Source organism: Chiloscyllium plagiosum, unplaced genomic scaffold (genome assembly GCF_037043375.1).
Source record: "Chiloscyllium plagiosum isolate Xiang-an unplaced genomic scaffold, Cpla_swu_hap1 HiC_scaffold_1, whole genome shotgun sequence".
NCBI lineage: Eukaryota > Metazoa > Chordata > Chondrichthyes > Orectolobiformes > Hemiscylliidae > Chiloscyllium > Chiloscyllium plagiosum.
Window position 1 is genome coordinate 164,608,988 of NW_028270139.1, and position 22,148 is coordinate 164,631,135.

Below are 22,148 nucleotides of genomic sequence, written 5' to 3' on the forward strand. Positions count from 1 at the left end.
GGACAGGGAACACAGTGGGGTGTTGAAGAAGCAGGTAACTGGAGCTCAGGGTCATGTTTGCAGATAAAACTTCGGTATTCGGCAAAGCGGTCACCCAGTTTCCATGGAGACCACATCATGCGCATCAGGGGCGTCAGATCCAACCTCCCCACCAGCCCACCCCTCACCCACGGCACCTTTCCCTGCCACCGCAGAAAGTGCAAAACCTGCGCCCACACCTCCCCCTCATCTCCGTCCAAGGCCCCAAAGGATCTTTCCACATCTGACAGAAATTTACCTATACTTCCACACACATTATCTACTGTATCCGTTGAACCCGAAGTGATCTACATCGGGGAGACAGGACATCAACTTGCGGATTGTTTCAGAGAACATCTCTGGGACACCCACACCAACCAACTCCACCGCCCCATGGCTGAACATTTTAACTCCCCCTCCCACTCCACCAAGGACATGCAGGTCATGGGCCTCCTCCATCGCCAAATCCTTGCCACCCAACGCTTGGAGGAAGAACGCCTCATGTTCGGCCTTGAGACCCTGCAACCACGAGGGATCAATATGGATTTCATTTCCCCTCCCCCCAACCTTATCCTAGTCCCAAGTCTCCAACTTGGCACCGCCCTCATGAACAGTCCTACCTGTCCATCTTTCTTCCTTCCCACCCATCCGCTCCACTCTGCTCCCAAACCTATACCTTCACCCCCACCTTCATCTGCCTACTGCATTCTCAGCTATCTTTTCCCCAGCTCCATCTCCCTCCCATTTTTCTCTCAGCCCCTTGGCCCACAACCCTCATTTTTGATGAAGAGCTTATGCTCAAAATGTCAATTCTCCTGCTCCTCGGATGCTGCCTGACTTATTGTGCTTTTCCAGTACCATACACTTGACTCTGATCTCCTGAATCTGCAGTCCTCACTTTCTCTTGCTCCACATCGTGCACAGTAAGTACAGTAGAATAGATTGAGTGAAATGCATGTAAATCACTGCTTCACCTAGAACATGTGTTGAGAAGCTCAGCACAGGAAGAACAGCGCCTCATTTTCCGCTTGGGAACTCTGCAGCTTTCTGGTAGCTCATTGGTCCATGAAAGTAACAAACAAATAGTTATTAGTGAATCAGTGTTTCTTGATAACTTGTCAATGACTCCTCCCATTGCTTTGATGATGACTGAGCAGACTTATGAGGCATTTGTTGGCCAAATCGGATTTGCCCTGCTCTTTGTGCACATGCTTGGTACTTCTCCTGGCATGTTCCCTTACACTTTTCAATAAACTAAATTCGCCACAGGCATGACGGTAATGATACCCCATGTGGGATATGTTAGACCATTGTTTACAGATTCTGCTCATGATACCTCATGATACCTAGGAGATACCTAGTAAACTTCCAAGATCTGTTCTGAATTAACTAAGTATTCAAGTGATAGTCACAATATATTGAGTAGTATGCCAAAAACAGGCCTAACTAATTCCAGAGTTGTCACAGATATGAAAAGATTCAATGAAACTGTCCAAAATATCCAATTTACCTGGCTGCCAACCCCAGGTCAAAAGAATACACTCACCAGATTTCTGTACTTGAAAGGAAAACATATAACTCACCATAGCTTAACTCTACCCTTTTTTTCAGAATGCCCAATGCATATACAAACAGACAAACAAAGTTAAGACAAGACTCAAATCACAGAATTGTTACAATGCAAAAGGACACCATTTGGCCCATTCTGCCCTGAACCAATTTTATCACCTAGTGGCAATCTCCTGCCTTTTCCTTATATCCTTGCATACCATTTCCATCCGAGTAACTAAGCATTGTCCTCTTGAATGCCTCAATCAAACCTGGCTCCACCATATTTTCAGAAATTTCTAAGTATTATGGATTTGGAAGGAAGATAAAATCTCAGTGAAGCACATTTCTGGCACTAGTCTGGATTACAGGTGTCACCTTCTTTCTGGTTCGTTTTAACTCTTTGATGAGAACATCAGGTGTGGACACACAATTTCTCAATTTTCACTCACCAGTTGCGGATTTACCCTTTCAGCCATCTTTGAAGGTGGTTTTATCTTCTTTTCCTTTCAAGGGGATAATTTTCAGACAGAGTACTTAGCTGCTTGGGATTTCCTTTTATTTGTCCAGTCACCAAAGGGAGAGCAATGACTTCTTCTTCAGCTGCCCCACTCAGGAAGACATGCTGATACTCAAGCCCAACTAATCCTGAGGCTAACACAAAAGTTAAAGATTTAAGCAAATCACTCAAAAGTCCCTGATATTCCTGTCTGATGGATTGAGGTTAACAGAAAACACTGACCATGTTTCTGTACTTCACAAGAACTATAATTTATTATAAATAAGTCAGATCTAACTATAAGCAAATGGAAATATGAATTATTAACATATATCTGTAGTCTGGAACTCTGCCCACTTCTTAAACTCCTACACACATGTGCAGATAAACTCAGGCAAACAATACACAGGGATGGATGTTATGGGCGAAGCTCGAAATTACCAATGTCCACAAAACATTCCTAGTGTGAAATTGTTTCATACTGTACAACCACATGTTAACTAATTAAAACAAAAATAATGATCATTCAAGCCAGGTATCATTTTCAGATCTGATTTGTCTAATAGTACCATCAGCTGTAATCATTAAATTGTTATAGTTGGTGTTCCTCCAAATCTCCAAATACCTAGTCCTTCTTTTCTTCCTCACCATCCCTATCTGTTGAAATGAAGCTTTATTACATTAGCTCCTACTCTTGCTGAGCTCCCAGTATTCAACTGTCGAGTTTCTCCAACTCCCTCCCTCTTTTCCTTGCCCATTGTAACCTTACAACCAAATTACAGATTTTAAAATCAAGGTGAATGACTGCTTACCAGTTTATGATCGCCTGCTTTTTCGTATCCTGCATTATAACTTTAAGGCAAATACTTCTCTTCCATATCTTGTCAGGGAAGTGGATTTTTCTGCTTGCAAATTATGAGGCTGAAATGAAAAACTTTAATTTATCTGATAAAATTAAGGACTGTCTGATGCTTTCATTCCACTTTTATTTAAGGTAGGCCTGAATCTTTTCATCAAGAGAGCCAACAGATTTAACCCAGCAACCCGCTCACTCATCCAGCGTTTTGTGCCATTTCCTGCTGTAGGTACGTAAGACTTGTATTATCATCTGAAAAGAATGCTGAAAATGAGCATTTTTTAATCTCCCTGATTGCTTTCACTTTTGTCCCTGCAACCCTTTTTAGACAATCTTGCATTCCCTATGTCAGCCTTTCAGTATTTTCTCATTTGCTTCTATATAACCGTTTGGTTTATTGTTGACGTCTGCCTTTGTTGAGAGGAGCTCCCAAGATCTGGTCCATATTTTCTAGAATTTCACCATTGATCTTAATCACTGGGGGGAGATGTTGTGCTGTGAGAGCTGGTTAGACGATTACATTAGTTTATTTGGTCTTTAGTAAAAGTATAATGTCCCTATTCAGTGGTAATACTGTACAAGTTCAGATTCTAGAGCGAAACCTGGCATTTTCAACAAAAAAAAATTATACAGAATAAAACCATGAACTAAACAATAATATACAAGGATTACTGGAACCATCCCATTACAAACATCAGAAAATAAGAGTCAACCCCTTTTACCCCAGCAATACCTTTCACAGACCTTCAGAACTCAGTGAAGATCACCCTATCTCCACACTAAAGCATGTTGCTCAACTGGACTAGCTATAATTGGTTTTATTTTGGCAAACTGCTGAGCCTTTGCTTGATAATATTTTCTTCAGTTAATATGTCTTCCTGAGATCATGAAACAAACTACTAATTCGGCTCATAAGGATATAAGGTCGAAGCAGATGCAGGTAATTCAGCTTCTCGAGCCTGTTCCTGTCGTGGCTTATCTCATCTCACCCTCAATTCAACTTTCCAGCCCATTAGTTGAACATACTAAGAAAAATAGAACTTATTCCAGTCCAGACTGTTTATAGATTACTGATAATAATACCTGTGCTGTCATGGACCACTTCTTTCTGCATGACCCTGCTTCTGGCTATCTTTCTCTTTCTCTCTGGAGTCTTAAAAATTCAGTCAACAAACATCTCCCCAGATGATTTGCTGGTCTTTCAGCTGGAATTACATGACTTCTTGTAAGTGCTGTTTTGAACTCAGACTTCAGAATTATGTTCTGACTTTATTCGAAAAGGTCTGATCTTCACGGAACTAAGAAGCTACGGCTGTGTTTACTGACACTAGTGTATGCACACTATGTGTTGTTTAAATTTATGCAGAAGCATTTCAGCAGGTTGAGGTATGTGAGGAAATGCAAGGTACGGGGTTCAGGGGACATGGAGTGGAGAGCAGGATTTGGGGGTGTGGCCAGGAGAGAGGGGTCACAGGATGGGATGGAAGGGGAGGAGCTCCTACCCATTTCTTCACTCCCCCACATCCTCACTTTAGCCCTCTAATAGAGTCATCCTGCACAGAAACAGACCCTTCGGTCCAACCAGTCTGTGCCAAGCATAATCCTAAACTATTCCAGCTGCCTGATCCTGGCCCATATTCCCTCCAAATCTTTCCTATTCGTATACTTATCCAAATGTCTTAAATATTATAATTGTGCCCAGATCCTCAGGAATTTCATTCCACATAAACCACTCTCTGTGTAAAAAAATTGCTCCTCATGTCTTTTTTAAATCTCTCTCCTCTCACCTTAAAAATGTAGCTTCCAGTCTTGAAGTGCCCTATCCTAGGAAAAGACACTTACCATTAACCTCTCATGATTTTACAAACTTCTTTAAAGTCACCTCTCAACCTCCCATGCTCCAATGGAAAAAGACCATAAGACCATAAGACATAGGAGCGGAAGTAAGGCCATTCGGCCCATCGAGTCCACTCCGCCATTCAATCATGACTGATGGGCATTTCAACTCCACTAACCCGCATTCTCCCCGTAGCCCTTAATTCCTTGTGACATCAAGAATTTATCAATTTCTGCCTTGAAGACATTTAGCGTCGCAGCCTCCACTGCACTCTGTGGCAATGAATTCCACAGGCCCACCACTCTCTGGCTGAAGAAATGTCTCCGCATTTCTGTTCTGAATTTACCCCCTCTAATTCTAAGGCTGTGTCCACGGGTCCTAGTCTCCTCGCCTAACGGAAACAATTTCCTAGCGTCCACTCTCTCCAAGCCATGTATTATCTTGTAAGTTTCTGTTAGATCTCCCCTTAATCTTCTAAACTCCAATGAATATAATCCCAGGATCCTCAGCCGTTCCTCATATGTTAGACCAACCATTCCAGGGATCATCATTCCAGGGAAAAAGGCCCAGCCTGTCCGACCTTTCTTTATAACTCAAACTCTGTCGTCACTCCCCCTCACTTCCTCACCACTCTACTCACCTTGTGCGCCCTCAATCCCCTCCCATCCCACATCCTCAATCGTTTCCACGTCCCACTCCTCTCCTTCCACCACCACAATACCCCCATCCCACCTCCCCATTTCCCCCAGCCCCATTCCATTTCCTCACTCCCGACAATTGAATGCTGTTTTAAAATCACGCTTTCTCTGAGCACACGCTCAGTGCAGCCTTTATGTATGGCTTTATATGTTAACCTGACATGATGATGCAGCCAGGCTGGAATCATGCTTATGCATATTTCCAGATCCGTGCACATGTGCAATTGCTCGCCTTTGCACGTGTTAGCAGATATTGCCAAAAATGAAATCTATTTCTCCCCCATTTTAGAATTCAAGTCTCAATAATAATAGTAATAAATTATGAAGCTTCATCACAAAAAGGCCCATTTTCTCATAAAGTTTGGAGAAGATGTCGACAATGAGCTGAAGTTCAGTACTTGAGAGTGCACTTACACAAGAATCAGCCAAATTCCAGAGCTCATTGACTGAAGTTGAAATAGTTTGGGTTTGGATTGAAAGTTGTGTAGGTTGGATGCCTGTGGGAAATTTAGTGGAGGCAGGGTACCGTTACAGTGAGGAAATTTCAGAAGAGGTTAATGAAATGACACAGCCTTATTTGGCCCCAGATTTCACTAAGCTAGTGTTTGCGCTCATTCTAATGGTGAGGATCATGGCTTATGTATCATCGAAGAATAGGCAGAGAATATTGACAAATTTCTGAAGGTAGCCACATTTCAGGAGCATAAGCTTTTACGGTTGACAGAGTCACAGTCTTTCATGAATGACAGTTGATGTTATTCCTTGTATAGTCGGAGATCACAAAATTAATCACCTCCTCCATCATCCCCTCAAGTCCCCATATACTTCAGAGACTCGGACAATCTACAGAAAACATCTGTTAGCAATGGAGAAGCACCACCAGAGGTCCCTTCACAGAATCCTACAAATCCAGTCACAAACCCTGGACATTTAGGAAGGCAAATTCAGTGTTAGCATTCATTTCAAAAGGGCTAGAATTCAAGAGCAGAGATGTACTGCTGAGGCTATATAAGGCTCTGCTCAGACCATATTTGAAATATTGTGAACAATTTTGTGCCCTGTATCAAAGGTAGGATGAGTTGGCATGGCAGGGCTTCGTTTACAAGAACAATCCTGGGGATGAAGGGCTTGCACATCCCACCCTGGCAATGTTTTTCTACAACCTCTACCATCAGGGAGAAGGTACAGAAGCCTGAACACATGCACCAGCCAGGTTCGAAACAGTTTGTACCCTACTGTTGTTAGAATACTGAATGGACTCACAAACTCTTAACATTTGCCTGTGCCTGTGTTTTTGTTTTTGCTGCTGTTTACCTATTATTTACTATCCATGCTACTTAACTCTGTGATCTGCCTGTATTGTTCACAGTACAAAGCTTTACACTGTGCCTCGGTACACGTGACAAAAAAATTCAATTCGATTCAATTCAGTTGTCATATGAGGAACAGTTGTGGAATCTAGGTGTGTACTTGTACTTGTTCAGAAGGATGAGGGGAGATCTGATTGAAACTTACAGAACACTGAGAAGCCGAGATAGAGTGGACGTGGAGAAGATGTTTCCACTGGTAGGAGAGACTAGGACCCAAGGGCACAGCCTCAGAGTGAGTGGACAACCATTTAGAACTGAGATGAGGAGGAATTTCTTCAGCCAAGGCTGGTCAATCTGTGAAACTCATTGCTACAGAGGGCTGTGGAGGCCAAGTCATTGAATATTTTTGAGACAGAGGTTCTGCATGATAGAATAATAGAGCAGAGTCACTGGACCGAATGGCCTAATTCTACTCGTATATCTTATGGTCTTATGGAGAAGAAAGGTTGTCCACCAGCAGCATTCTCTCACAAACTAATGACTCACAATCACTCAAAACTATCTCCACTAGTCAGGGCACTTCATTTGGGTTCCTGACTCCAGACTCCTGAAAGAACTGCTTGACTCAGAATGCAGTGAGAGAAAGATACTCCCAGAATAACAGCTTCACCAGTGTCCTCAAAACATCCCTGAAAAGTACAACCACCCTCTGTGACTCATGCAAGACCCTGGCATGTGATCAGCCAAAATGGAGAAGATTCATTTGTTCACATCAAGAGACTTCATTTGGAATGGAAAGAAGTGAAGTTGAGGATTTGGAGAGAACATAGGCTCATAGAGATGTACAGCACGGAAACAGACTCTTTGGTCAACTTAACTACCTGATTCTCTAAACGCTGCATGTGCAGGGTCTGCAGATTGCACATTGGATTTCTCAGCCATTTCAGAACATACCAAATTGGAGTGGAAGCATTATGTCCTTCATCCCAAGAAACCACATAACAACACTTTATCCTTCCCTTTCTTTATCTCCCCTCACTTCCTGTGTACCCCGTTCCAATTAATTGCCCACTTGCTATCATTTTGAATGTCTAATTTACCATTTTCTCTACGTGCTGTGATCTTGCAGAGCTCCATCTGCATTTGTTTGTCTTGCCCTCTTTATGTCTATATTTATCTCTTCACATTACAACAATAACTTCTCTTCAAATCTACTTCTTTGGCTATTAAGCCCTTGAGGGCATATTGTCTTGAAAGGTGTTACAGAAATGCACGTTATTTCTTTAATTCCGGGGAACGAAGTGGCGTAAGTGGAGCATGTTAGTAAGTATTCAACAAATAGTGATCACAGTATCATTAATTTCTACATTGGCTCTGCTTTCTAAAGTTTTAAAGACAACTTGCATTCATATAGTGTATTTAATATTTGAAAAGTCCAAAGTACTTCACATAGCATTATCAAACAAAATGTGACATTGCACCACATATGGAAATGTTAACACAATTGATCAAGTATATTAGAGTCACAAGGCTTTGGAATGCATTTTAATGAAGAGAAAATGAGAGATATTTGTGAAGGTTAGGGCCTAGACAGCTGTAGCCCTTAGCAGCTGAGAGTATAACTGCCACAATGGAAGAAAGAAAATTCAGTATGCACAAAATCCAGAATCAGCATAGGGTAATGATCTCAGAGGGGGTTACAGACATCTTGAAGCATTATAAGACTGATATCAATAAGTTTGATTCATGGAGGTTCTGGACAAGATTTAAAACGGACCCGAGAGGCGTTTTCACACAGAGGGTGGTTCTTGTATGAAATGAGCTGCCAGAAGACCTGTTGGATACTGATACAATTACAAAATTTAAAAGACATCTGGATAGGTGCGTGAATAGGAAGGGCTCAGAGGGATATGGGTGAAATGCTGGTCGACATGGGCAAGTTGGATTGACGTCTGTTTCCATGTTGTACAACGCTATGACATAGAGTCATAGAGATATACAGCACGGAAACAGACCCTTCGGTCCAACTTGTCCACGCTGACCAGTTATCCCAACCCAGTCTAGTCCTGGCCAATATCCCAACCCAGTCTAGTCCTGCCAGCACGTGGCCAATATCCTTTCAAACCCTTCCTGTTCATATACCCATCCAAATGCCTTTTAAATGTTGCAATTGTACCAGCCTCCACCACTTCCTCTGGCAGCACATTCCATTAATGTACCATCCTCTGCATGAAAAAGTTGCCCCTTAGGTGTCTTCTATATCTTTCCCCTAAACTAATGTAGTGTACAAAATCCCATGCAAGGACTGCACAAAACACTATATAGGACAAACAGGAAGACAGCTAACGATCTGCATCCATGAACATCAACTAGCCACGAAACGCCACGACCAGCTATCCTTAGTAGCCACACACGCAGACGACAAGCAACATGAATTCGACTAGGACAACACTACCATTATAGGGCAAGCCAAACAAAGAACAGCCAGGGAATTCCTAGAAGCATGGCACTCATCCACAAACTCCATCAACAAACACATCGACCTGGACCCAATATACCGGCCACTACAGCGGACAGCTGAAACTGACAACCGGAAGCGGCAGGGACAGGCCACTATAAATGCCGGAGGAAACACCATAGAAGCGCTTCACAGGAGGCTGCCAAGCACTGAGAATGTCACCTAGACAGGGGACGAAACGTTTGCAACAAAAATTTCCAGCTCGGCGAACAGAACCACAACATCTTTCCCCTCTCACCCTAAACCTATGCCGTCTAGTTCTGGACTCCCCCAACCCAGGGAAAAGACTTTGTCTATTTATCCTATCCATGCTCCTCATGATTTTGTAAACCTCTATAAGGTCAACCCTCAGCCTCTCCCTATAGTTCAAATCCTCCAACCCTGGCAACATCCTTGTAAATCTTTTCTGAACCCTTTCAAGTTTCATAACATCTTTCCAATAGGAAGGAGACCAGAATTGCATGCAGTATTCCAAAAGTGGCTTCACCAATATCCTGTACGGCCGCAACATAACCTCCCAACTTCTGACCAATAAAGGACAGCATATCAAACGCCTTCTTCACTATCCTATCTACCTGCGACTCCACTTTCAAGGAGCTATGAACCTGTACTCCAAGGTCTCTTTGTTCAGCAACACTCCCTAGGACCTTGCCATTAAATGTATAAGTCCTGCTAAGATTTGCTTTCCCAAAATGCAGCACCTCGCATTTATCTGAATTAAACTCCATCTGCCACTTCTCAGCCCATTGGCCCATCTGGTCAAGATCCCATTGTAATCCGAGGCACCCTTCTTCGTTGTCCACTACAACTCCAATTTTGGTGTTATCTGCAAACTTCCTAACTATACCTCTTATGCTCACATCCAAATCATTTATATAAATGACGAAAAGACTCAGCACCGATCCTTGTGGCATTCCACTGGTCACAGGCCTCCAGTCTGAAAAACAACCCTCCACCACCACCACCCTCTGTCTTGTTTATTCATGTTCTGGCTTCTGCTGATGTCTGAAGCCCAGTGCAAAATTCCAGCCCTACTTTATTAAAATGAAGACAATCATCAATAATGATATGCTATAATCTGAACTAAAAATAAGGAAAACAGCATCTAAAAAGGAATACGTAGGTTTAATACTTGTGCCTGCATTGCCAGGATTGTGCTGGAGTTTCCAAAAATGCCATAATTTTCAGGACCCAGGTTTACAGTAAGGTTGTGCTCTTTGTCAGGATGAATAGAGGAGCTGAATATTATTTAAATGCAGAAAGGCTGCAGAAAAGAGAGATTTGGGAGTTCTCATGCATAAATCACAAAAAGGTAGCATTTAAGTTCAGCAGGTAATAAGAATGCAGATGGAATATTGATGTTTATTTCAAAGGATATGGAATATAAAAATAGGGAGGTTTTGCCACAGCTACACAAGGCACTCGTCAAACATAACTGGAATACTGTGAGCACTTTAGTACATTTATCTAAGAAAAGTTATACTGGAGTTGGGGGCAGTCTAGAGAAAGTTCAGTAGGTTGATTTTGAGTATGGGAGGGATCTTATGAGTACAATTTGAGCAGATTGGACTTGCCCTGTTTGGAGTTTAGAAGAATGAGAGGAGACCTCATTGAAGCACACAAGATTCTTAGGCGAGATGACACCTTGTGGACTATATTTTTAACTTGTGTTGGCAAGCCAAATAAAAGCAAATTTCTGCAGTGCTGGAGATCTGTAATAAAAACAGAACATGCTAGGGAAGCTCTGCAAGACTGGCAGCATCTGTGGTGATAGAAACAGAGTTAGTACTGAAGAAGTGTTTTGAAGAAGAGTCATATTCAGTTTGAAACATGAACTGTTTCTGTCTCCACCGATGCTGCTTGACTTATTGGGTTTCTTCTACACTATTAACATGAAACACATTTAGCTTTCTTTGGATGCTGCAACAGCCAAATATTGTGGGGGAAAAAATCCTTTTGAGTTCAGCAACAGAAATGCAGTCTTCAATTGTGCACACCTAACCCATTTAAAGAGAGATTTGGGAGTTCTGCATTCCTTATTATCTTGAAGTGTTTTATCATACATAATTGCTGCATTTAATACTACAAGCCTGGACCCTTTTATAATACAGCTGATGGGTTAGCCTTCTTCTGTGATGAGGACCGTTCTCTCCAGATCAGATTATGAGGAGCAGTCCTTTGCAGTGTGATTTGAAACTAATGCTGAAATTCTGTTTGTCCTCAAATATGACACCCATCCCCCAACATCATCCTGCCTCCGCCCTGCAATCCTTGCAGATGTGAGCAATACTTTTGTTCATGGCAGCCTCTGGCTTTAATCTCTTTCAGCTGTGCAGCTGTGTCTTTTTTTTCACTTTGATTTGCAGAGAAGTATGTCAGGAACTGTGTCCCATACAATCTGCCCCCTGTACTGTTATCACCACCTGGTAGCAAGATGCTAACATCGAGAATTTGGAATGATCACCAAATATGCTGGAGGAGCTCAAAATTCACCAAAGGATTCCCTTAGTTCTGTAAACCTGGTACCAAAGAATGACTATAGAAATTGCTGGGTTGTGGCAAAAACTCAATGGTTCGCTAATGTCGTTAGTGAAAGAGAATGTTCTACCTAGTTATAGCTGCAGGTGACTCCAGTTCTCTATGTTGCTGATTCCTAATGCCCTCGAGCTAATTAATAATTGCCAATAAATGCTTTCCACATCCTCGAGCAATTTAGAAAGTATTGAATAGAAAATTAAGAATTATTTCTCTTCATCTGCTGATTGTCTGCAGCATGCCCCTAGATTTTACATTCTAGTGATGGCGTGATTGATAGTGAAGGCATCCTAAAATGCAACATAGGACCGTCTTGCCTGCTCCATCTTATCTCCCAATTCATGGTCACTTGATTGCCTCATCCTCAGTTCCACCACCATGATAAAGGTAAGCTTCCACCCAGTGGGTAGCCCAGCAGCTTTTATTAGGGGAGGTGTGATTTCAGGCATAGTTGGAGGAATCTCCTTTAGGGTTCATGATTTGGAGATGCCAGTGTTGGACTGGGTTGTACAAAGTTAAAAATCACACAACACCAGGTTATAGTCCAACAGGTTTAATTGGAAGCACTAGCTTTCGGAGCGCTGCTCCTTCATCAGGTGGTTGTGGAGTACACGATTGTAAGACACAGAATTTATAGCAGAAGTTTACAGTGTGATGTAACTGAAATTATACATTGAAAAATACCTTGATTGTTAAGTCTTTCATCTGTTAGAATGATCACGTTAGTTTCACTTCTTTCATATGTAAATTGTAAAACTTTTTTTTAAAAAGTTACACACTCAGGTGAATTTTAACAATTGGTGTCAGCCTAGATGTATTGAAGGTGTTAGCTCCCTGTGTGCTGCTGTCTGTGACATAATGTTTAGACTGATTCTAATCTAAAAAATGAATTAACAGAATCTTACATGGATCCATGCAGTTTTTAAGCAAAGGACAATGTAACTCTGCAAGTATAAATTCACCCCACAAACGTATGTGTGCATGCGTGTGTGTTTGTGTGTGCGTCTGTGTGTGTGTGTGTGGGGGGGGGTGGGGTGGGGGATGGGAGGTTGTGAGTGTCTGTGAGAGAGAGTGAATATGTGTGTGTGAGTGTAAAGGAGTCTAAGTCTGTGAGAGGGTGCATGTGGGAGTGTTTGTAGGAATGTGTGTGTCTGTGGGAGTGTCTGTGTGTGTATGTGTATGTGCAAGAGTGCCTGTGTGTGTGTGTGTGTTTGTGTGTGTATAGAAGTGTCTATGTATGTGTATAGTGCAATGGGGTCACCTGTAGTGTGACATGAACCCAAGGTCCCGGTTGAGGCCATCCCTATGGGTACCGAACTTGGCTAGCCTTTCAGCGTGCCTGTGCTCATAACAGTAACTCCATCTCTCGTCCCTGTTAACCTTAACCACTCCCGATCCACCCTATATTCAGCTTCTCTCAAACCTTTCTCCTTGTCACTATCACACCTTCATTACTGAGACTTGCCAAGGAAACCCACTCCATCAAAGAATAATGAACAAAAATACCCCATGCTTATTTGACATCCAACCTCTGTAACCTCTGCTAATTCGGGAACATTGTATTCTCAGCTGTGGCCAGTACTCAGACCATTGCTGCTGGAAATACAGAGTTGCTGTCTAATGTGGCACTTCCTCATCAAAACACTGAAGTCATACTCTGAGCCAATTAACATTTTCCTGAGGTTAAAATGGCATGGGATACCAGTCAACTTTTTTAGTTAGGGAGAGGGAACACACAGCCCTGTAATATTTAACCAATAGACCCAGGGGAAATGGCTTCGTGAAACTTGGAATAGTAAGAAATACCTCAGTATACCTGTTTGTAAAATGAAGGAGCAGTCCATTCATTGCCTCCATTTGCCCTGCCATTTAATTGCAATATTAGTAATCTTTATTTCAACTTCATTCACTCAGCTTTTCACCATATCCTTGCCTACTCTCAAGCTCAGGCTTGAAAATTTCTCTTGGCCCCAGTGCATAAAATGTTCTCAACATCCGAATGAACACATACACACACGCCATGTGATAATTTGTGATGTGGATAAAGGGGTATCAGTAACTTACTGCACTTAAAGACATTTGATAAAGTGCCACATCAAAGGTCAATGTGCAATAAAAACGCTCAAAGTGTTGGGGGTAGCTATTAACATGGATAGAAGTTTAGTTGGCTACTGGAAGCAGAGAGTAGGAATAAAAGGGTCTTTTTCAGGCTGGCAGGATGTCATAAGTGGTGTGTCACAGGGGTCAGTGACGGGGTCTCAACTGTTTACAATTTATAGAAATGATCTGGATGAAGGGACCAAAGATGTGGCAGCTAAATTTGCTAATGGCACAAAGACAGTTGGGAAAATGAATTGTGAAGTGGACATAAAGAGTCCACAAAAGATATAAGATGATAAAGAAGGTATATGGCATGCTTGCCTTCATCAATCATGGCATTGAGTATAAAAGTTAGCAAGTCATGTTGGAGCTCTGTTAGACTTTAGTGAGGTCACATTTGGTGTGTGCACTTCTGGTACCACACTATAGGAAGGATATGGAGGCTTCAGAGATGGTGCAATAGAGGTTTACCAGGATGTTGCCTGGATTGGAGTATAGCTGAAAATGTGTTGCTGGAAAAGCACAGCAGCTCAGGCAGCATCCAAGGAACAGGAGAATCGACGTTTCGGGCATAAGCCCTTCTTCAGGAATGAGGATTGGAGTATATTAGATATAATGAGATTGGACGGATTGGATTGTTTTTACTTGAGCGCCTGATGGATGTATATAAAATTATGAGGAGGCATGGATGGAGTGGATAGTCGGAGGTTTTTTTCCTATGGTGGAAATGTCAAATAATCGGGGGCGTAGGTTTAAAGTGAGAGGGGGGCTGTTATGTATGGTCAACAAGTTTGGAAATATTATAATTGATTTCCTCATCCACGTTGTTGATGTATAATGAGCAGGTGGGGCCAAAACACCTATCCCTGCAGAATATACTGATCCCCACCCTCTAAGCCTCTGGTTTTCCTCTTGCTTTTCATTTGTATCTTCTGCCTTACATCTGTCAAAAACACACTTTTCCTTCTGCTATTAGATTAGATTAGATTACTTACAGTGTGGAAACAGGCCCTTCGGCCCAACAAGTCCACACCGGCCCACCGAAGCGTAACCCACCCATTCCCGTACATTTACCCCTTTACCTAACACTACGGGCAATTTGGCATGGCCAATTCACCTGACGTGCACATCTTTGGACTGTGGGAGGAAACCGGAGCACCTGGAGGAAACCCACGCAGACACGGGGAGAATGTGCAAACTCCACACAGTCAGTCGCCTGAGTCGGGAATTGAACCCGGGTCTCTGGCGCTGTGAGGCAGCAGTGCTAACCACTGTGCCACCGTGCCGCCCACGTACTTCCCCTGTCAACCAGGGAACTTTGGATTTGTTTGTTGTACCTTTCTCATTTGAGGAAGTCTACATCAACTGTATCCAAACCATCTGCTCTTTGAAGGTGACCCATTGTTCATTTACCGTTTTTCTTGCCAAGCTCTTGTTCCAGTCAATCCTGCCCAGCTCTGTTGTTGCTGCATTGAAGTCAGTTGTCTGCCAGTTTAATTTTCTTACATAGATTATTACACGTCATTCTCCACCACAGTCCTGAACCTTAAGATACAATGGTCACTGTCTCCTAAATGTTCCCCTCGGGTCAAAGATTGGAAGGAATCTACCAACACACTCTGCACCATGCTGGCTCCAGCATGTATACATCTGGCTGTCTGTATAGGCAGATTGTTGGGTGGCACAGACATATAGTCTCAATGTTTCCGAGATATGGCACAGACCCGCACTCCAACATTCTAGCTATTGATGCTCAGCATAAACCGCAAGGAAAGGAAGGACCTTGACCTCGCTCCAGGTGCCTCTTCCTCAAAAGGAAACATGGTGGTGCCAGTAGGCACCCAGCCAGAGGGTGCCTACCACATACCACATACCAGATGCCACTGCTGAGGTGTTTGGCCCCTGCACCTCCACCCTACAGTAATCCTCAACCCATTCTATTTTTCCTACTGAAGTGGACAACTTCCATTTATCCACATTATACTGAATTTACCATGCATTTGCTCACTCATTCAATTTATTTATGTCATCCTGAAGCTTCTTTACATGTTCCTTACCACTTTCACTCTACCTAGTTATGTGTGGTCAAAAAACTTGGAAATATTACACTTGATTCCCTCTTTCAAATTGTTAATATATAATGAACAGATAGGCCACAAAGCTCTGATCCCTGAGATACACCACTTCTCACCACATTCCACTCCAAACAATGACCTACTTATTCCTACCTTCTGTTTCCTGCCTGCTGATCAAATCTCAATCCATGCCAGCATTACCACATGCTTTGATTTTGCGTGACAATTTTTACATGGGACTTTATCATAAGCTTTCTTAAAATCCAAATACAAAACATCCATGGCTTCTCCCACAAATGTTCTAATACTAAACGACCTCAAAGAAAAATTCCAATAAGCTTGTCAAACACAATTTCCATTTAATAGAATCATGTTGACTTTGTTTAATCTCATTGGTACTTTGAAGTGTCCAGTTATTTGTAGGAATTGGAACAAGGTCAGCCAAGTGGACTTCATAGAATATAAGTTCCCTGATTAGGGCTGTTAACCTGGTCCAGTCAGGAGCCCTGGTTGACAGATATAAACAGGAGTGTTAAAAATGGTGTTCACTCTGTGATCAGTGTCAAGGACTCTCCACATGTAAACAAAAGGAGTCTTGGTGATGGGTACTGGCCTCTGTGGAGTTATGTTAGTGGTGACGAGTGAAAAGCATGGTCCTGAAGAAATTCGCTCACAATAGTTGGCTTTGGGGTAAGCATTTCTGTTATCGTGCCTTATCTTAGTAAGCTTGATTCGTTCGATTCTGCCATTGAAGATTGGGCCCAGTTTTTGGAAAGAATGCATTATTTTTTCAAGATAAATGACATTTGGGCAGCTGAAAAGCAATGAGTAATTTTCCTGGCAGCTTGTGGACCTGCAGCTTTTGTGGTTATTTGAAGTCTGATTTTCCCTGAGGCACCGGATACTAAAACCTTTCAAGAGTTGATAAATTTAGTCACGGAACATTAGGCCCCCCAAGCCTTCTCTAATTCTGAGATGCTATAAGTTTTACTCGGCAATTCGAGAACTGGGGAATCCATATTAGGATTTTTGACTAGGTTAAGACTACTAGCAGAGGCATGCGACTTTGGTTCAACCCTTAATGAGATGCCTGAGAGACTGTTTGTTGTGTGAGATTAATGATGTAACCATGCAAAATCACTTACAGGTTGAAGCCCAACTGGACTTCAAACAGGCACGACAACTGGCTCTATCAGTGAAGCATATAAGTTGCAAGGTATACTGATGGAAGTGGACACTTTTGCCAGGCAGACTGAGCTTGCGGACAAAACTGGGTAAAGGCAATTGCATAGCCTCACTCAGAATATATCCTGAACAGAGAGACTATCGTCAGCCTGCAGCAAAACCCCAAAACAAAGCCAAGCCTTGGCCAAACTTTCTTCAGTTTTGGTCCAGAAAGCATTGTAGTTGCCGCCAGTATGCGTACTCAGGGCAGCAGAAGAGTCCCAGTAGGCCTAAGTTGAGTAAGAGAACTCATAGAGGGGGTATCCAGGAGAGTGCACACCATGGAAAGTCCACCTACAGCGGGTTTGGAACAGTTAAGTTGCTTAGCAGTGTCCAAATCAGAACCAATCACCCATTTCTAATGGAGCTCAATATTGGCGTGGCTGTTTCAGTGATCACAGAGCCAATCTATAACAAAATTTGCCGTGGACTCTAACCCTAAAGTTTACGCAAGACCTCGGCTACACCGAGAACCTATACCTGGGAACCTTTACAGATAAAGGGTACCACTTCAGTTCTGGTCTGTTATGAGAAGCAGGTGATTCAGTTACCACTGAATGTCATAAAAGGATCAAACCCAAACTTGATGGAGCGAAATCGGTTGAGAAAGATTCAACTTGATTGGCTCAACGTTTTTCGATAGGAACTGAGTGAAGTCCGAATTAAAGTTGTACAGCAACATCTAGGGACTATCAAAGGAAGCAAGGCCACCTTGCATGTTGACCAGGAAGTAATTCCATGATTCTGCAAGTCCCACCCAGTGCTATTTGCCTTACAGGAAAAAGTAGAGACAGAAATCAGGAGGCTGGAAAGCAAAGGAATCATCAAACCAGTCCAGTTTGTGGAATGGGCAGCACTGGTCATATGGATTGTGAAGCTCAACAGGTTGGTTCGTCTTTGTGAGAATCTTAAACAAACGGTAAACAACTTTTCATAGCTGGATAAATACCCAGCCAGTCCCATAGTGGATTTATACAGAAAGCTGGCAGGATGCAGTCATTCACGAAGCTGGAAATGAGCCATGCGTACTTAAAATTGCAGTTAGCAATGGATTCCCAGAAGTAAGCTACAATTAATACCCATAAGGGTTTGTACCATTATACGAGACTGCCATTTGGAGTATCATCAGCCTCTGCAATTTTTCAACAGATGATGGAGAACATTTTACAAGGTCTACTGCAGGTCGTCATTTATCCAGATATGTGCTAATAACAGGGAAGACGAATAAGGAGCATTGAGAGAACTTGGAACTAGCACTTAGATGTTTCTTCCAGGTGGGCAGATGCCTTAGAAGGGAAAAATGTATGTTTCAGGCACTTAAGTGACCTATTTGGACTACAGAGTTGACAAGACCAGGTTACACCCATTGGAAGATAAAGTAAAGTTGATGCAAGGTGTTCCAGTTCCCACAGCTGTACTGGAGCTCAGGTCTTTCCTTGGGCTGATGAATTATTACAGAAAGTTCAAACACAACCTGGGTTTCATCTTGACACCTTTGCATCAACTTGTAAAGGTTCAGTCTTGGAAATGGCCGTGTAGCCAAGCCATAGCTTTCAGGTAAGTGAAGTAACAGCTGTTATCCTCTAAGGTGTTGGCACATTATGACCCCAAGCGAGATCTGATCTGCGCAGCCTCCCAGTTCAGCATCGGGGTAGTTTTAGCTCAGAGGTGGCCCAATGGAGAGGAATGCTGAATATCGTTCAGTCAGGATTTTGGCTAATGCAGAGTGTAAATATGCCCAGATAGAGAAGGAAGGTCTGGAATTAGGAAGTTGCAGCAGTAGAAAGGGATAGGTATATGCCACAGGACAAGAATTATAGATGGGGGAAGGGCAATTATAATGCAATTAGGCAAGACTTAGGATGTAAAGAATGGGGTAGTAAAGTGCAGGGGATGGGGACAATCGAAACGTGAAGTTGGTTTAAGGAACAGATATTGCATGTCCTTAATAGGCATGTTCCTGTCAGGCAGAGAGTAAGTGATAAGGTAAGGGAACCATGGTTTACTACAGAAGTTGTATCACTTGTTAAGTGGAAGAGGTAGGCTTATGTGATGTTGAGACAAGATGGTTCAGATGAGGCAATGGAGAGTTAAAGATTAGATCGGAAGGACTTAAAGACAGAGTTAAGAAGAGCAAGGAGGGGACATGAGCAGTCTTTAGCAGGTAGAATAAAGGAGAACCCTAAAGCTATCTATAGGTATGTAAGGAATAAAAGAATGACTAGGGTAGGAATAGGACCAGTCAAAGACAGAAGTGGGAAGTTGTGTGTGGACCCTTTGGAGATCGGAGTGGTGTTAAATGAATATTTCTCATCTGTTTTCACTCAGGAAAAGGAGAGTATTGTAGAGAAGACTGAGATACGGACTATTAGACTTGAAAGGATTGAAGTTAGTAAGGAAAAGGTGTTATCAATTGTAGAATGTGTGAAAGTAGATAAGTCCCCTGGGCCAGATGGGATTTATCTGAGGATTCTCTGGGAAGCTAGGGAGGAGATGGCAGAGCCTTTGGCCTTGTTTTTTGAGTCGTCATTGTCAACAGGTTTAGTACCAGAGGAGTGGAGGATTGCAAATGTTGTGTCCTTGTTCATGAAGGGCAGCAAAGATGACCCAGGTAATTATAGACCAGTGAGCCTTATATCTGTTGTAGGAAAAGTTTTGGAAAGGATTATAAGAGATAGGATTTATAACCATCTAGCAAGCAACAGTTTGATTGGAGATAGTCAACATGGTTTTGTCAAGGGCAGGTCGTGTCTCACAAACCTTATTGAGTTTTTTGAGATAATGACCAAGCATGTGGATGAGAGTAGGGCAGTTGATGTGGTATATGTGGACTTCAGTAAAGCCATTGACAAGGTTCCACATGGTAGGCTGTTGGAGAAAATGCAGAAGCATGGAATTGAGGGTGATTTCGCAATTTGTATTAGAAACTGGCTTTCTGTAAGAAGGCAATGAGTGGTGGTTGGTGGTATGCCACAAGGATCTGTTTTGGGACCAATGCTGTTTGTCATTTTTATAAATGACTTGGATGCAGGCATAGGTGGATGGATTAGTAAGTTTGCAGATGACACTAAAGTCGGTGGAGTGCTGGACAGTGTGGAATAATGTTACAGGTTATAGGAGGACTTGGATAAACTGCAGAAAGTGGGCTGAGAGGTGGCAAATGGAGTTCAATGCAGCTAAATGTGAGGTGATTCACTTTGGGAAGAAGAACAGGAAGGCAGAATACTGGGTCAATGGAAAGATTCTTGGTAGTGTGGATGTGCAGAGGGGTCTTGGTGCCCATGTACATAGATCCCTGAAAGTTGCCACCCAGGTTGATAGTGCTGTTAAGAAGGCATATGGTGTGTTAGGTTTAATTGGTAGAGAGATTGAGTTCCGGAGCCGTGATGTCATGCTGCAACTATATAAAACACTAGCGCGGCCTCACTTGGAGTATTGTGTACAATCTGGTCGCCCCATTACAGGAAGGATGTGGAAGCATTGGAAAAGGTACAGAGGAGATTTACCAGAATGTTGCTTGGTCTGGAGCGAAGGTCTTATGAGGAAAGGCTGAGGGACTTGTGTCTGTCTGATTGGAGAGAAGATGGCTAAGAGGGGATTTAATAGATGTACAAGATGACCAGAGGATAGATAGGGTGGACAGTGAGAGTCCTTTTCCTAGGACGATGATGTCGGCTTATACGAGGGGGCATAGCTGCAAATTGAGTGGTGACGGATTTAAAACAGATGTCAGAGGCAGGTTCTTTACTCAGAGTGGTCAGGGCGTAGAATGCCCTGTCTGCCAATGTAGTTAACTCAGCCACATTAGGGGCCTTGAAATAGTTTTTGGATAAGCATGTGGATGATGATGGGATAGTGTAGGTGATGGGCTTAGACTAGTTCACAGATCGGCACAACATTGAGGGCCGAAGGGCCTGTTCTACGCTGTATTGTTCTATGTTCTATACCTTTACGGAAGTAAATTTGTAATAATAACAGACCTCAAACCCCTTCCACGTCTACTTAAAGAGGACAAGGCAGTGCCACCCATAGCTTCAGGTCAAATTCAATGGTGGGCTCTAATACTAAGTGCGTATAATTACAAATCGGAACAGCGTCTGGGAGACCAAATAGCAAATGCGGATGCATTGAGCCACCTCCCTTTAGCAGATACACCTCCAGTGGTCAGCCACTGGAAGTATACGTAATGGTTTAAAATTTTTGAACACACTTCCAGTCACAGCTGACGATATCAGGCTTTGGATGCAAAAAGATTTGGTCCTGGCAAACGTGAAACAGCTGGTGGTGAGAAGGAAAACCAAAGGGCTGTCGCAACCAGAATTGAAACGTTTTTGGACCCTGAGAGACCAGATCATGGTAGAGGATAGCATATTGTTATGGGGAGCAAGAGTGATTGTCCCAAGTAAAGACACTGGCTGAACTCCACTAGGATTATCCAGGGGTTTTCAAAATGAAGACATGTCTGGTGGCCAGGATTGGATGCAGACATAGCTGCATTTGATGGGGCAGTGCCCAGAGTGCCAACAGGACCAAGAATTATTGCCAGAAGCTCCCCCGTTATGTGGGAATGGCCAGTTAAACCTTGACTTCAGTTACATGTCAACTATGCAGGTCTTTTCATCAGCTCAATGTTCTTAGTCATTGTGGACATCCACTCAAAGTGGCTGATGTGCATAGAGTTTAATTGTCAATTGCAGGGACAACAGTAGAAATTCAGTGTGCATCTTTTCGAATACATGGACTTCCGGGAGTGTTGGTCACAAATAACGGCCATTGTTTACCAGCAGGGAATTCAAGTATTTCCTAATGATACATGGTATTCGACATAAGGACAGCTCCATATTATCCAACATCCAATCATCCGGCAGAAAGAGCAATCCAAACTTTGAAGGCAGGCTTAAAGAAACAGTCTACAGTTTCACTAGATGTC

General features: G+C 42.7%; 1 protein-coding gene across 2 annotated transcripts in view; it reads left to right on the forward strand.

Annotated features, from left to right (window-relative positions):
• LOC122549660 (sideroflexin-5-like) overlaps nucleotides 1-22,148 on the forward strand; it is a 312,948-nt gene that overhangs the window by 162,305 nt on the left and 128,495 nt on the right. For both annotated transcript variants that reach the window (XM_087991972.1, XM_087991978.1), the window contains one exon: nucleotides 3,060-3,150. In XM_087991972.1, coding sequence (XP_087848098.1) covers nucleotides 3,060-3,150 — 91 coding nt within the window. The remainder of the gene's footprint in view (nucleotides 1-3,059; nucleotides 3,151-22,148) is intronic.